Consider the following 13,147-nt stretch of genomic DNA (forward strand, 5'->3'; position numbering starts at 1 on the left):
TTCAGTGTGCTGTAACTGAGATAGTAATGACGCAATACTGTGAATGATTAATTATTCATGTTGTAGGAAGGAAGCTGAGGTGTCAGCCATATGCCTTTGTTTCTAACATGAATAAAGAGAGGAGGGAGGAAGAGAGAGAGAGAGAGAGAGAGAGAGAGAGAGAGAGAGAGAGAGAGAAATGGGGGAGGGAGTGTTGAAATGAAATAGAAAATTGGGAAGTGTTTGGCAGGGTAAAGAAAGACATTGCACATTGCACATTGGGGTCAAGTGAGGGGAAGGATTGAGATGATGGTCTCCAAGCAGCTGCAGCTGGGTAGAGGTGCCTCTGATCCTGTGAGGTCCTTCTCAAGCCCTTGATACACTGAGGTGTCGGAAAGGACCTTCAGTAACCCAGAGTACAGCACCTAGGAATCAGGATGGCATCCCGCAGAAAGAATTCCTCTCCCAACACTGTCCCTCGCAACCTAATGACCCTAAAAATTAGGTGCAGCAGACCTGTATGTAAATTTAGACATATAAAAGTGACAGAACTGGGGTTCACTGAGTTAGGCCTGAGGGTAATAAGATGAAGTCGATGCTGCCTAGGGAGGAGGGCATAGAATTTCACACAACGTAAGAGACCCTAAGTTCTGTATTGCTCACACTCTGACTCTTCCGAAAGAACAAGGTCAGAGTCCAACTCCCCAGCCCAGATCGAGGAAACCGAATGCTTGGGCTTAGGGTATCTTTATCCCTAAACAAAGTGGGAAGTGTGTGGGGAGGTGCATAACCATAGGCGTCCTTTCTTCTTAATCTGACACAGGGTGCTGGAGAAGAAGCAGGATAACCGAGAGACCATCGAGCTGACAGAGGACGGCAAGCCCCTGGAGGTGCCTGAGAAGAAGGCCCCGCTGTGCGACTGCACATGCTTCGGCCTGCCGCGCCGCTACATCATAGCCATCATGAGCGGCCTCGGCTTCTGCATCTCCTTTGGCATCCGCTGTAACCTGGGCGTGGCTATTGTGGACATGGTCAACAACAGCACCATCCACCGCGGAGGCAAAGTTATCAAGGAGGTGGGCACTGACCGAGCTCTAAAGGGGACTCCCTCCTCTGGCTGACTCGCAGCCACTCACCTGTCTAAGCTCAATTTCCTCACTGAAAGAGGAAGGCTGGCGTGCTGTCTAAGCCTTCCCCAGTCATGTCATCCCAGAACAGACAACCATAGTGCTATTATCTCCATTTTCCTCTCTGATTCAGGCCTTTCCTTCCTGGTTTGCAAGGCATAAAACAGTGTTTGGCTCTCTAGACTCGTGTAAAGAATAACAGCTGAAAGCTAGCAAAGTCTGCTAAATCTAAAAAAAAAAAAAAAAAAAAAAAAAAAAACCATTTTCCTCTTAGTGGGAGCGCATAACATTATATACACTCCCCCTAGATTCCTCCAGATCCTCCCGCTGCAACTCGCACCCCTTAAAACGTGTTTAGTCATGAGAACAAACAAAAACAAACAAACAAACAGAAAGCCAGCGTGTACATATCAGGTTTGACTAAGAGGCCTTTTGGAAAGCTTAGGACCCAGACTGGAAGAGAAGTCGCGGGCTAGGGGAGTCCGCCTTCACTAGAGTGCACACCACGGTAACTTTACAGAGTGTGTTTCGCAGTGATGCCTCGTGGGCGAAGGTGAGCTGAAGGGCACAAAAATCTTTCCGGGGAATGTAGCAGAGCTGCTTGATTTGGTCGCAGAATTTGGGGACAATTTGAGAGCCGAACTGGTGTTCCTGAGCCTTCTGGAGCCCAGGATACCCAGGAAATTTTCATTGCAAGAGAGAAAAATCGCATTCCCAGTTTCTGGACAAGGCAAAAGCTTGGTATTTTACAGTAACTTGCAGGTATTTGGCTCCCGTTTCTTGAGAGGTATATCCTGTGAGGTCTGGGAAGTCAGGCCTTGATGTTTATACAGCTCGGAAAACAGAACCTTAAACTGTGCACCCCGCCCCCACTACATAATGTCTCCTAACTCATGAAAGACTAAACCTTTTTGTTCTACCCATTCAGATTTAAGGAAGACACCCTTTCTAACTCCTTCAACAGCTAAAAGAACCTTAACCAATAGTCTTTTCCGAGAGTCCAAATTCTTAGACTGGGCTTCTAAAATTCCTCCACCTTGTAAGGAGGTCCCAGGTTCACTGACTGCAGTAAAATCCACAAGGAAACCTGACAACCCATACTTCATTGTGAACTACAACGCCCTTTTAGAGTCTTTCTTGTCAGAAGAAATTGTTATGAAACGAAAATTAAGGTCGTGGCCTCAGTATTGCAGAAAATGTTCTGCTTGTTTAAAGGTCTCCGGCACACAGACCACACTGATAGGTGTCATACTGAACCCCTGGCAGATTGTTTCTTTGTGTTCTCCCTCTATTCTTATAGAAAGCCAAATTTAACTGGGACCCCGAGACCGTGGGGATGATTCACGGGTCGTTCTTCTGGGGCTACATCATCACCCAGATTCCGGGAGGATATATCGCATCGCGGCTGGCTGCTAACAGGTAATCCTGTGTGTGTGGTTGGGTCTCCCCGCCCTTGTTTGTGCCGGTTCTTGATCGCCCTGGGGAATTTGGGAACTCCCCAAGGGCGTTTCTTTGTAGCTGAACACGCCTTCCAGGCCGCAGACCTGACCGCTGTGTCGTGTCGCCAGTAGCAAAAAGGGCTCAGGTGCTCCAAGATTTGCGCAAAGGAGTCCGCTAAGCTAGGCCATTCTAATCAAGCTTGTTAGAGAAGCGGACCCTGTGTCTTCCAGTAGGGCGGGGAGAGGGTAGGGAAGTGTTGGTGTCTGTGTTGGATGCTCTGAAGATGCGGCAGTGCCGAAAGATGCACAAGTCGGAAAGGAAGGGAGTGCCTAGATAGGTACCGGGTGGTGCGGACTCACGACAAGGCGCATCAAAGGCTAACCCCTGTGCTAGCCCAGATGGTATTGTGAGCCTGAAGGATTTGTTTCTATGGAAGCAGGCGGGATCTAAGGCTCTCGAGGTGCGATTCCACCTGTTAATGAGCTCTGTGCTCAGAGGGGCAGGGGTGAGCTGAGCGGCTCAGCTGCATCCCTCGGCCTCCGACCTCCAGTCTTGCAGCAGTGGCTGGAGCCGACGTTCTAGCGGTGGCTTTTTGGGGACACCCCTCCCCCAAGGTTCACGTACAGAGACACCCCGAAGCATAAAGACTTGTGGGTGCGATACGAAGGAGAAGGGTATGACTACTGGAGGACAAGAGACATTTCTGTTTGCTTCATTGAGTGCATTTTAATGAAAAAATAAAACAACAAAGCTAACCCTATCTCTGAGTCTGAACAGAGGCTGAGACTTGGGGCCTTTCTTCAGCCTTCTGACATGCAGCCCTTCCCCTCCTCCGTTATGTCAGCAAACGTTTTTGAGACTAGAGGGCGATCCGCTCTGTCAGGTCAGCTCCTAGGTCTGTTTTCAAGCGTTCTTCTCCTTAGCTCTCACCTGCATCTTCCTGACCCACGCCCTGGCTTATCCTCGGGTCCTGCAGGACGAGGCTGACAGGTCTCCAGGCCTCCAGAAGAATTCTTGAAATTTTATCTTAGGCGTTTAGATCGAAGACGAGACATTTCAGGGCGACCGATCAAAATGGGAAAGGAAGCACAGTAGATAGCTTAGGATATCTTTTGCATATTATCTACCTCAAGGGGTAAGGGCACCCAACACTCTACCCAGCAAGTGGCTTTCTTTCGTAAAATAATAGCCAGTTTTATGGAAGTTTAGGAAACATTTAACATTAGGAGGCAATTTTTAAAAGAAAACATTAACTTCGTTGACACTTAGTGATTAAGAACATAGCAACATTCTTGGTTTTTCGGATCTCTAAAACATGGTTTCTTTGGTTATTTTTTCCTAAAATTACTGCTTTAAAAAGATACATTTTCCCAAAAGATACTTTAAATATACATATATAAAGTATTTTTACGAGGGAAAATAATCAACAGAGGATTCACCAACAAGTAATTCCAAATGATATCGAAAATCTCAACTCGATGTCATAATTATGATAGTCTTGCCTTTAAGGGTTGTAATGGCTGAGCATTCTGCTTGTCAAGAGTTAAACTGCTAACAGGGCTCCTGCCAGGAACGGAACACCAAGGATTGCAGTCTTACCTCTTGGTGACAGCGGGAGTCAGAAAAACAGGTTTTCCTGATTTTTTTTTTTTTTTTTTTTTTTTTTTTTTTTTTTTTTTTAAGCTTATTGAGACTTTTGGTGTCCCGGTGAACAAGGATGACTAGGTGGTTGGTTTGCTTTCTTCAAAGGAAAATCCTCAAAGCTTTAGAATTCTAATTTGCACCGAATCCTTTTTACCTTTAAACCTATTTTCAAAAGAGACTCAATACCTCCAAACATGATATTTTAACTTCTACCAGACTGAGAAAGTTGATAAATGTATTAAAGTAACGTGAAAATACAGATTTAGAGAGACACACATCTCAGAGTTTAGATCTCTTTGCTTCAGTTTTTTAATATAAAAAAACCTAAGCACATATGAGCTCCCTGTGAAAATAGGTCAAAGTATGTGGACATTTTCCTTTTTTGCTTATAAAAAGCCTTTCTTGCTCAATAGGCCGGCAGGGGAGAGGGTTATGATGGGGGAAAAATGACCAGAATTATAAATTATTCAGTCACCCAGATGTGTTTGTTTTTTAACAAGTTTTGAATGTTTATCTGGTGCTAAAAAAATGTACTTAGGATTTTGTCCCTGAAAGCTTTCCCACACAGGAGTATCTAAGACTCCTGTAGACTTGATTGGGAGCAATGAATATGTCCTGTTATCTTCTTTTTCTAGAAATAGTAGAACATGCAGGGCAGGTCTCTGCCTTGGAGACTTGCCTGTCTGTTCATTCACAGCGTTCCTCCTTGTAGGCTGAGATTTCCCTGGGGGCAGAACCCAGGGACTTCTCCTCTGGCTCGCTGTGAAGAGGCTCTTAGGAACAGGTTGTGTTTGCCATTGTTCTTGGGGAGGAAGGAGGTGTGAGAGAAGGGACCCTAGCTGTGCTTTCTACTGGTTTCTCAATAAGACATAAAAAGCACATTTGACTTTCTCCACTCTCTTGATCAAGACAGCTTCACTCTTGGTCAGGATTCAGACTCTGGGTCATTTTATTAATCAAATTATAAGCATTTGTCTTTCCTATTCCTCAAGAGGAGTTGTTGAGGGAGTCAGGGGGAAAACCATTCAATTCACTAGAATGCTTCTTGTACCCACTTCCTTTGTTTTTCCTTAAGGAGGCATTACATATTATGGGAGGAAGACTTTAGTCACCTCTACGGAGGTGCTCAAGATAGGATTTCAGAGGATGATTCTTTTTCAGATCTGTAATGTTTTAAGATGAGGACATATTTTAAAAGGTGATAAAAATGTTGGAACAAGTTAATTTTCTTTTAAGTAATACAGGACAAATGAGACTCAGAGCAATTTAGATACTTACACATGTGGTGTTACCCAGCAGTGTGTTTGCCCAGCATTTGGAATATTGTATGGGGATATGGAGTGAATTTAATTACAGGAACATTGGATTTTTTTCATGATATAACTAAAGAAGGCTAAGGAAATGTAGTGTATTTATTTTTAATGTATAGCAATGTAACTATATGTGCCAATATTATTTAAACATTTGTTGCAAGTTATCCTAGTTGCTCCTATCCTGATTTCTCAATGCACTATACCACTATATCAACCAACATGATCACAATAGCTATTTTAGTTTTCTCTTGGTCTAATGCCTTCTTTTCCTAAGAGGTGTGAGCTCCAACAATCATATCTGTGCTTCTTTTTGTTTGTTTGGAATTTCATGGTGGCATTGCTACCATCTTGAATATTACCTGGCCATGATACATATTTGGCTAAAGAAATAAAAAAAGAAGCAAGAAGTTTTAGTCTCCAAAGCAAAACCTTTTGAGTTCAAAATCCAGAATGTTACTTAGGGGCACAAAAATCTTGCTTCCTTTGTCTTCTTGTCGAAAGCCAAGTGCCAACTTCATTTTGCTATCATGATAGCTACACAGAGGCTGCATGTGGCTATAAGGAAGTGTTTGGGACAATGTAATTGTTGGCTGAGGTCAACTATCATTGATCCAACCCTACATTTAAAAAGCGAAAGAAATAGTTTGTAATCATGATCTTACTCATCTTAAAATTCACTTTTAGCAAGGTAAGTGGATTATTTCCACTGCAATAGTAACATCCATGTTCATGTGTTGCATTGTGTTTCTGCTTTAAGAATTAATTTTTCCAAACCGATTGTTTAGAATTAAATTGTTGTTCACTAAAGGAAAAAAAAAAGAAGTTTTTAATTTTTAAAATGTTTATTTGGCTCACAAGAGATTGTGGGCCATACTTATTTGCAGCATAGTCTTCTCCTTCTGCAGGAACCCTGCTAAAGCTGGACTGAGTTTATCTGGCCCAGCTCCCATCTCACAGACAGATACTACCTGAAATACAAAGTCAGAGAGGTGGTGACATTCCCTAGGTTGCAAAGGGACCACATCTAGAGCTCAGGCTCCTGTAGTGAAGGACTACAGGCTAATTCTACAGGGAGTGTAATATTCTGCATACTACTGTGCTACTGTGTGCTCCATTGTGACGTTCACTCACAGCAGCAGGCTGAACCATCTGCTCCTTGAAGGAAGGACTCCAATCTGTCTGTCATGCCTCAAATCCAGGGGATAAATCCATGAATTAGGCATCACAAGCCCAAGGGACCATTAGATTTGTCTTTTCTTTTTGAAAAGAAACACACTATGCGTGTGTGTTTGTGTTTCTATGTCTGTGTGTGTATCTGTGTCTTTATGGGTCTCTAGTCTCTGACTCTGTCTCTTTATGTCTCTGTCTTTCTGTCTCTATCTCTCTGTATCTGTCTGTGTCTCTCTCTGTGTCTCTCTGTCTCTGTCTGTCTGTCTGTCTGTCTGTCTCTCTCTCTCTCTCTCTCTCTGTGTGTGTGTGTGTGTGTGTGTGTGTGTGTGTGTGTGTGTTTGGGTGTCTTGGATTCTAAACTCATTTGCAGCAGTGTGATTCTGTTCTTTTTGTTGGAGAGATGGCTTCATTCTTGACAATCATTCAGATAGTTGAAGTTCTCCATGAGAAAAGAGCAATTTAGTTCTTCTCCTCCACACTTATGCCTTTGTCTGTCCTGGGATCCTGGAAGACTGCAGAATGACTGCAAGAAATTTAGACCTTTTGTGTGCAAAACAGAAAGAATTCTTCCTTAGGATTCTAATATAACTCAGTTTGTTTTCCTAGTGTAAAATATACAGTAATATGTAACTAAAAAGGAAACACCCCAAACCACGCTTTAAAACTCTATATTAATGTGCACTTTTCTTTATAAAAGTAAAATACTTTAGGTAGATTTTATGGCTTCCCTGATCATTAAAAAAAATGTTTTGTTAGTTTGATCTTTAGAAAGAGAAGAATGACATTTTTTTTAGCATTAACCACTTCATGTTGTCTCAGATCTAGATCTGAACAATTTGTTAGTTCTTTCTGCTAAGAAATCAATCACAAAGGTGTATTAATATATTTAATTAATATATCAGAATGAGCTCTGGAAATGAGAGCCAAGGCCCTGACACCAAACACACACACTCACTGTCTATCTACATATGCATCTTTGTTCTTTTACATCAGCCATTTCTGTGTTTCACCCATCTATCTATTTCCCGTGGTCGCTCTATCAATATCAATGCATCATATGTCTATCACTTGTCTTTCTCTTTCTCCATGTCTACTTACCTTTTCATGGCAATGTCCACCTCCAGATGTAGTTTCTTAGCCCTCAGTGAGAAATATTTTCAATCTCTTCTGCACGAGAAAAAATCTTTCATATTCCAAGCATAAAACTTGCTGCAGAGGAGGGACCACCATCCTTGGTGATGGAAGTGGTTTCTAGGTATCCAGTCTTTGGGGGCCAGAGGTTACCTTTTCAATCCCATTCACCTAGTAGCCTATCAAATGTCTAGCTGCTTTGCCATTGTGGACCCGATAGGTTAGGTATCTGGGGTAATGGAACCTTTTATTATTTTTTCTAACAAAAGAAAATACCCTTTACTGCAGGATGAATGATGAAAAGATAGGCTGGAGGGGGAGGAGTCTCCAAGGACCAGCTCGTGCTTTGCTGACAGAGGCTTTTTTTTCCCTCTCCATTCTACAAACCCCTCGCCCCCTCCCAGCTTTGATTTCTACGTTGCTATTCTGCCACTGCGCTGCAGTTCTGGGTGGGGGCAGCAGGAAAGGTTTTGCAAAAAAGGCAGGTAGGCAGCTGGTAGGATAATTCTCCTGCTGCCTTATGCCACCATTGGGGCAGTCTAATTTCTCTGTCGTGAGTGATGAAGTCATTTTTACAACTTAATGATGTACCAAGGGACCCAGAGGACTGCCTCCAGCCTATGAGATTTTTTTTTTTTTTTTTTTTAATATGGGGACAGGCATCAGATGTGACAAAGGGAGGTGCCTGGCCCTTGATTTGATTAGATTAAATAGATTAAAACTGCCTGAATCAGTCTATTCTTGCAAACCCTGCAGGAGGGGATTAGTCCCACACCTGCGGTGAGAACAAGAGTCTCCTCTTTAAGTGACAAGCCTTGCCCAAATGCCAGCAAGTTGATTGACTTAGGGAAGACGGATGTCCTTTGCATGGGTGACAAGCCACCAGCTTCTGTCTGCAGGGCAAATATTTCTGGGGTGCAAGCAATTCTCCAGGGTGTTGGGGGCAGAAGATCACAGACATGTGCATAACTGAAAGTTTTACATTTCCCTGCTGGCAACCGCAGTGCATGTTAATCATGCATGGGTCGTCTATAGTGTAGGTATTGTCTGCATAGCCCAATGTTTCCGTCCTCAGAAGCACATTATTCACAAACCAGTCCTGCACATGAATGTAGAATGTATGATTATTTCATGAATAAGAGAAAAATGGAACATGGGGGGGGGCTTGGAGGAGTTGGGGGATTTGATCAGAATGCTTGGTATGACATTCTCAATAATTAGTACATTTTTTAGAAAAGAGAAAGAACATCAGTGTGTGTGTGTGTGTGTGTGTGTGTGTGTGTGTGTGTGTTTGTGCTTGTGTGTGTGGGCATGTATGCATGTGTGTATTTGTGTTCACATGTATACCTCGAAAGTGAAAATCAATAGAAATTAATCCTTTACTTGGAAAAAAAAATCCAAAGGATTCATTTGGTCTGTAATATTTAAGCTAAGGAAGCAACGAGGGAACCAAATTTAAGTCATTTTCATATCATTTATTATTTTAAAAAACAACTTCAATAAGCAAATGTCATAGTTCCTCATATTGCTCTTTGAAAAATTAAGAGCACTTATAAGTTTCTAATGTTTTTGTAGAGCAAAGAAAATAATAGATCAAACATTAGTTGATAAATTTAATTTTATTTTGTTCCAACTCTGATTTCTCATCTTTATCTGACTCACAGTAACACAACTGTGGGTTCCCATGTCAGAAATTAGCTATCTGCTATCAAAAAGAAGTTTAAACAACATTGAATATTTGCATACTTTAGATCCATCTCACTATTTTGTATTATTAAGCAAAGAAAGTTCTTTAGTTCATTGTTGAAATGTGTACTTTGTTGGAAGCTTTTATTTATGCTTTAAATACTCCAGCATATATGTAAATATATGATAGTAACATAAATATATTTTTACAATGCTATGGAGAATGGGTTTTACAATTCAAAAAAAATTTAACTAAATTGACAAACATTCACTTTGGGTAAATTTTCTCACTTAAAAAATACTTTTAATATGAAGTTGAATACTTCTTTTTCTGCTCCTTCTTCACCCTTACAGAAAAATTCTGACCTTAAACTAATTTCCTTACTAAAAAGGGGTGGCCTAGCAAAACAAAAAAGAGAATTAAGATATTTTATATAAATCCAAATCCAAAGATTAATTTTGTAAATATGTAATTGGTTAGTCAAATTACCTTAGAACTCTTCTGTATCACAAATTCATTAAAATGTTCTCAGATAAACTACCTTATTTTCATGTTATTATATACATGGATCTATGGAAAAACATTGAAAGTACACCTTAGCTAAATTTTAAAACACCAGGATTGTGAAAGTCAGAATATGAACACCACAAATCCGTCCCTAAACCAGAGGATGCTCCGCAGTTATGTCACTTAGTGTAAACAGTGAAGCAGGAAAGAGACTTCTCAATCCTCACAGTATATCACAGAATATAAATAAAAATCTAGATTTCAGGAATCTTGTGGTGGGAAGTAGGGGAGCCTCAGGAGTTAGAAGCACTTACTGTACCTATAGAGTGCCTGGGTTTGGTTCCCGGCATCCACTCTGAACACATCAACATGGCCTGTAATTCCAACTTCAGGAGATCTAACAAGCTTTTCCTGACTCTAAGGGATCCTGCAGACATGTCATGTACACAAACTCCTGTGGGCACATACACTTGAAAATCATACATAATTTTATTTTATTTTATTTTATTTTATTTTATTTTATTTTATTTAAAAAAAAAAAAAACAGTCTAGCTTTTAACCAAAAGCAAGCCAAGGGGAAGTCATCCCCCATCTGAGTAGAAGCACAGTAGTTTTAAACCAGACGGAAGTGTGTTTGGCCAAGTAACTTTCCAGATATGTGACTGGCTACTTACCAGTGGGATTTACCTCCTTTTACATAGGAAGGTGGTAGGAGGCTAAGAAGGGAGAAAAATGTGGTTTACAAAACACCTCTCTACTTGTTATGTTTCTCCAGAGGAGCATATAAGATTAGAGGCAAACAAGTGTACATCTCACGTTACTGTCTGTCTGTGTTCTTGCCTTCCTTCCTCGCATGACCTGCTATACTGAGCATCTTCACACTTTGCTTGCTCATGAAAGAAAGGAGCATAGATGGCCAGTGGCTCACGTCTTTAATCCCAGCACTCAGGAGGCAGAGGCAGGAAGATTTCTGAGTTAGAAGACAGCTTGCTCTAAAGAGAGAGTTCCAGGATGGCCAGGGCTATGCAGAGAAACTGTGTCTCAAAACAATCAAATGAACAAAGTATTTCTTAAGCACTTTAGGGACATTTTTCAATGGAGACCAATTGGAAATCAAAGTGTTTGTGTGTGTGTGTGTGTGTGTGTGTGTGTGTGTGTGTGTGTGTGTGTGTGTATGAGGGAGAGAGAGAGAGGGAGAGAGAGAATGAGAGAGAGAATTAAAGAATAAAAAATTAGGCAGGTGAGGATTACAGAGAGTTCTCCATTTTTCTAATATCATTACTTATGTCTCATCCTGTATCTTTGAGGGACACCATGAGGCACAGATTAAGAGACTAATGGATCTCAATCAATCCAGTGTTACTTAATGGGAGATAGTATTCCCACTACATTTGTTTCATGCACTTTAAGCTTCTAGAATCTCAGTATGACATGAAACCATTGTGCATTTGCAGTCATAAAAATAACATTATCTAATGGGGTAACATTGTTACGGAAAGAACAGATGGAGGAATGATAATTCTCTGAATGCTTTATCTGAGGTTAAGGCACTTCTATATTACCGACGGCATTCATAACTATTCACCGTGACACAAGCATGGTCCATAATCTGTTCATTTCATCTTCATGATACTCTCATGGAGTTTTATCATTGACGTTTACAAATGGAAAAGGTGAGGCCTAGAAATGTAAGTGATGACCACTCACCCAAGGGCATCCTCCGGAGGAAAGAAGTTTGTATTTGAATTATTTATGTTCTTTTAAATAAGATATGTTTTTTACTTGTGTGTGTGGTCGTGTGCACACACATGCTTACATAGGTGAGAAATGCTATCAGATCCCCAGAAACTGGAGTTACAGTGCTTGTGAGCACCAAGATAGATGCTGAGTACTAAACCCACGTCCTCTGGAAAATTAGCAAATGCTCTTTACCACTGAGCTGTGTCTCCAGTTTCATTTTTAATTGGCACAATATCAGGCTATATAAATGCCCTCGAGCAAAGCAGGCTTGCTGTTTAGCCATTCTGACCAGCAGCGTCATCAAGCTCAGGCTGAACATTTTAGTTCTCGATCCTCTTTTGCTTTATGCTAATTTTGTATCTGGAAGACAGTCCAGTCTGTAAAATGCTTGCTACATGCACCAGGAAAGACTTGTGTTTGATTCTCAGAGCCCATGTAAAAATGCTAGGTGCATCCTAGCCTACATGGTGAGTTCCAGGCTGTTTCTGTCTCATGAAACATGATGACTCCTGCGTCAAGGACATCCACATTTGTTCTCTGGCTTCCATAACAACATACCCCTCTATGCACAGGGACTCACAGGCACACAAACACACACACAACATGACATATTTCATTGCAGCAGGTGCTTCTGTTTTCCCTTGCTTCTGTCCTCTGTGAAGAAAGGAAGCCCAGTACTGTAGTACTATATGACCTCCTTTGTGTGATGCCTTGGGTAATCCCCGATATTGCCAAACTACTGCATCTCAGGGAGATACAGTTCTTAAGTCCACGCATTCCCACTGAGTCTGGAACTCTGAGCCTCAGACTCTATTATAACCAGTTCTCCAGTCATCATTATGCTTAGTGTAGTGTAGACTCCACAGTGCTAACCTGTTCTGTGGTTTGTAACTTCCTTTCCCACTCAGCATTATAGCTGCCATGTCTTTATTGACATCTGGACCCTCTTTACAAAATTATCTGCTCACTCTGAAAATGACTTCAAGATGCTCTTAGAACTGTTACAGGAACAACTTCTTGTGTCTGTGGTGGGGGTGAGAGGCTGGTGTTGGAGGGCAAAGGTAGGGGTGGTAAGCTATTCTCTCCTCCTCAGTCCCCAACACCTGCTACCATCTATCTCTCAATATGACTGTTGTTTTTAAAAGGTTTTGCTAATTTCTCTGCTGCTATAAAACAAACAAACAAACAAAACAACCAAAAACGTATCCACCAATATGAGCCAGTCAGTTATTGAAGAGTATTGTGAATCAGCTCTAGATTGTCACAGAACTATTACAATGGCATTAAAAAGCCATTTTTCATATGGCTACACCATGTGGGCAGGAAGGATAGTAGTAGCAGCTTTCTTTAAAAAACAAAACAAAAAGCCCGATTGATTATTTGCAGAGGAGTGTACCATGGTGCACATG

General features: G+C 41.4%; 1 protein-coding gene across 1 annotated transcript in view; it reads left to right on the top strand.

Moving 5' to 3' along the window:
- The window catches only part of Slc17a6 (solute carrier family 17 member 6), a 40,877-nt gene that overhangs the window by 2,302 nt on the left and 25,428 nt on the right, over positions 1-13,147 (top strand). Inside the window, exons 2-3 of the mRNA XM_034521055.2 lie at positions 803-1,055; positions 2,407-2,525. Coding sequence (XP_034376946.1) covers positions 803-1,055; positions 2,407-2,525 — 372 coding nt within the window. The remainder of the gene's footprint in view (positions 1-802; positions 1,056-2,406; positions 2,526-13,147) is intronic.

The sequence above is a fragment of the Arvicanthis niloticus genome, chromosome 1, assembly GCF_011762505.2.
Source record: "Arvicanthis niloticus isolate mArvNil1 chromosome 1, mArvNil1.pat.X, whole genome shotgun sequence".
NCBI lineage: Eukaryota > Metazoa > Chordata > Mammalia > Rodentia > Muridae > Arvicanthis > Arvicanthis niloticus.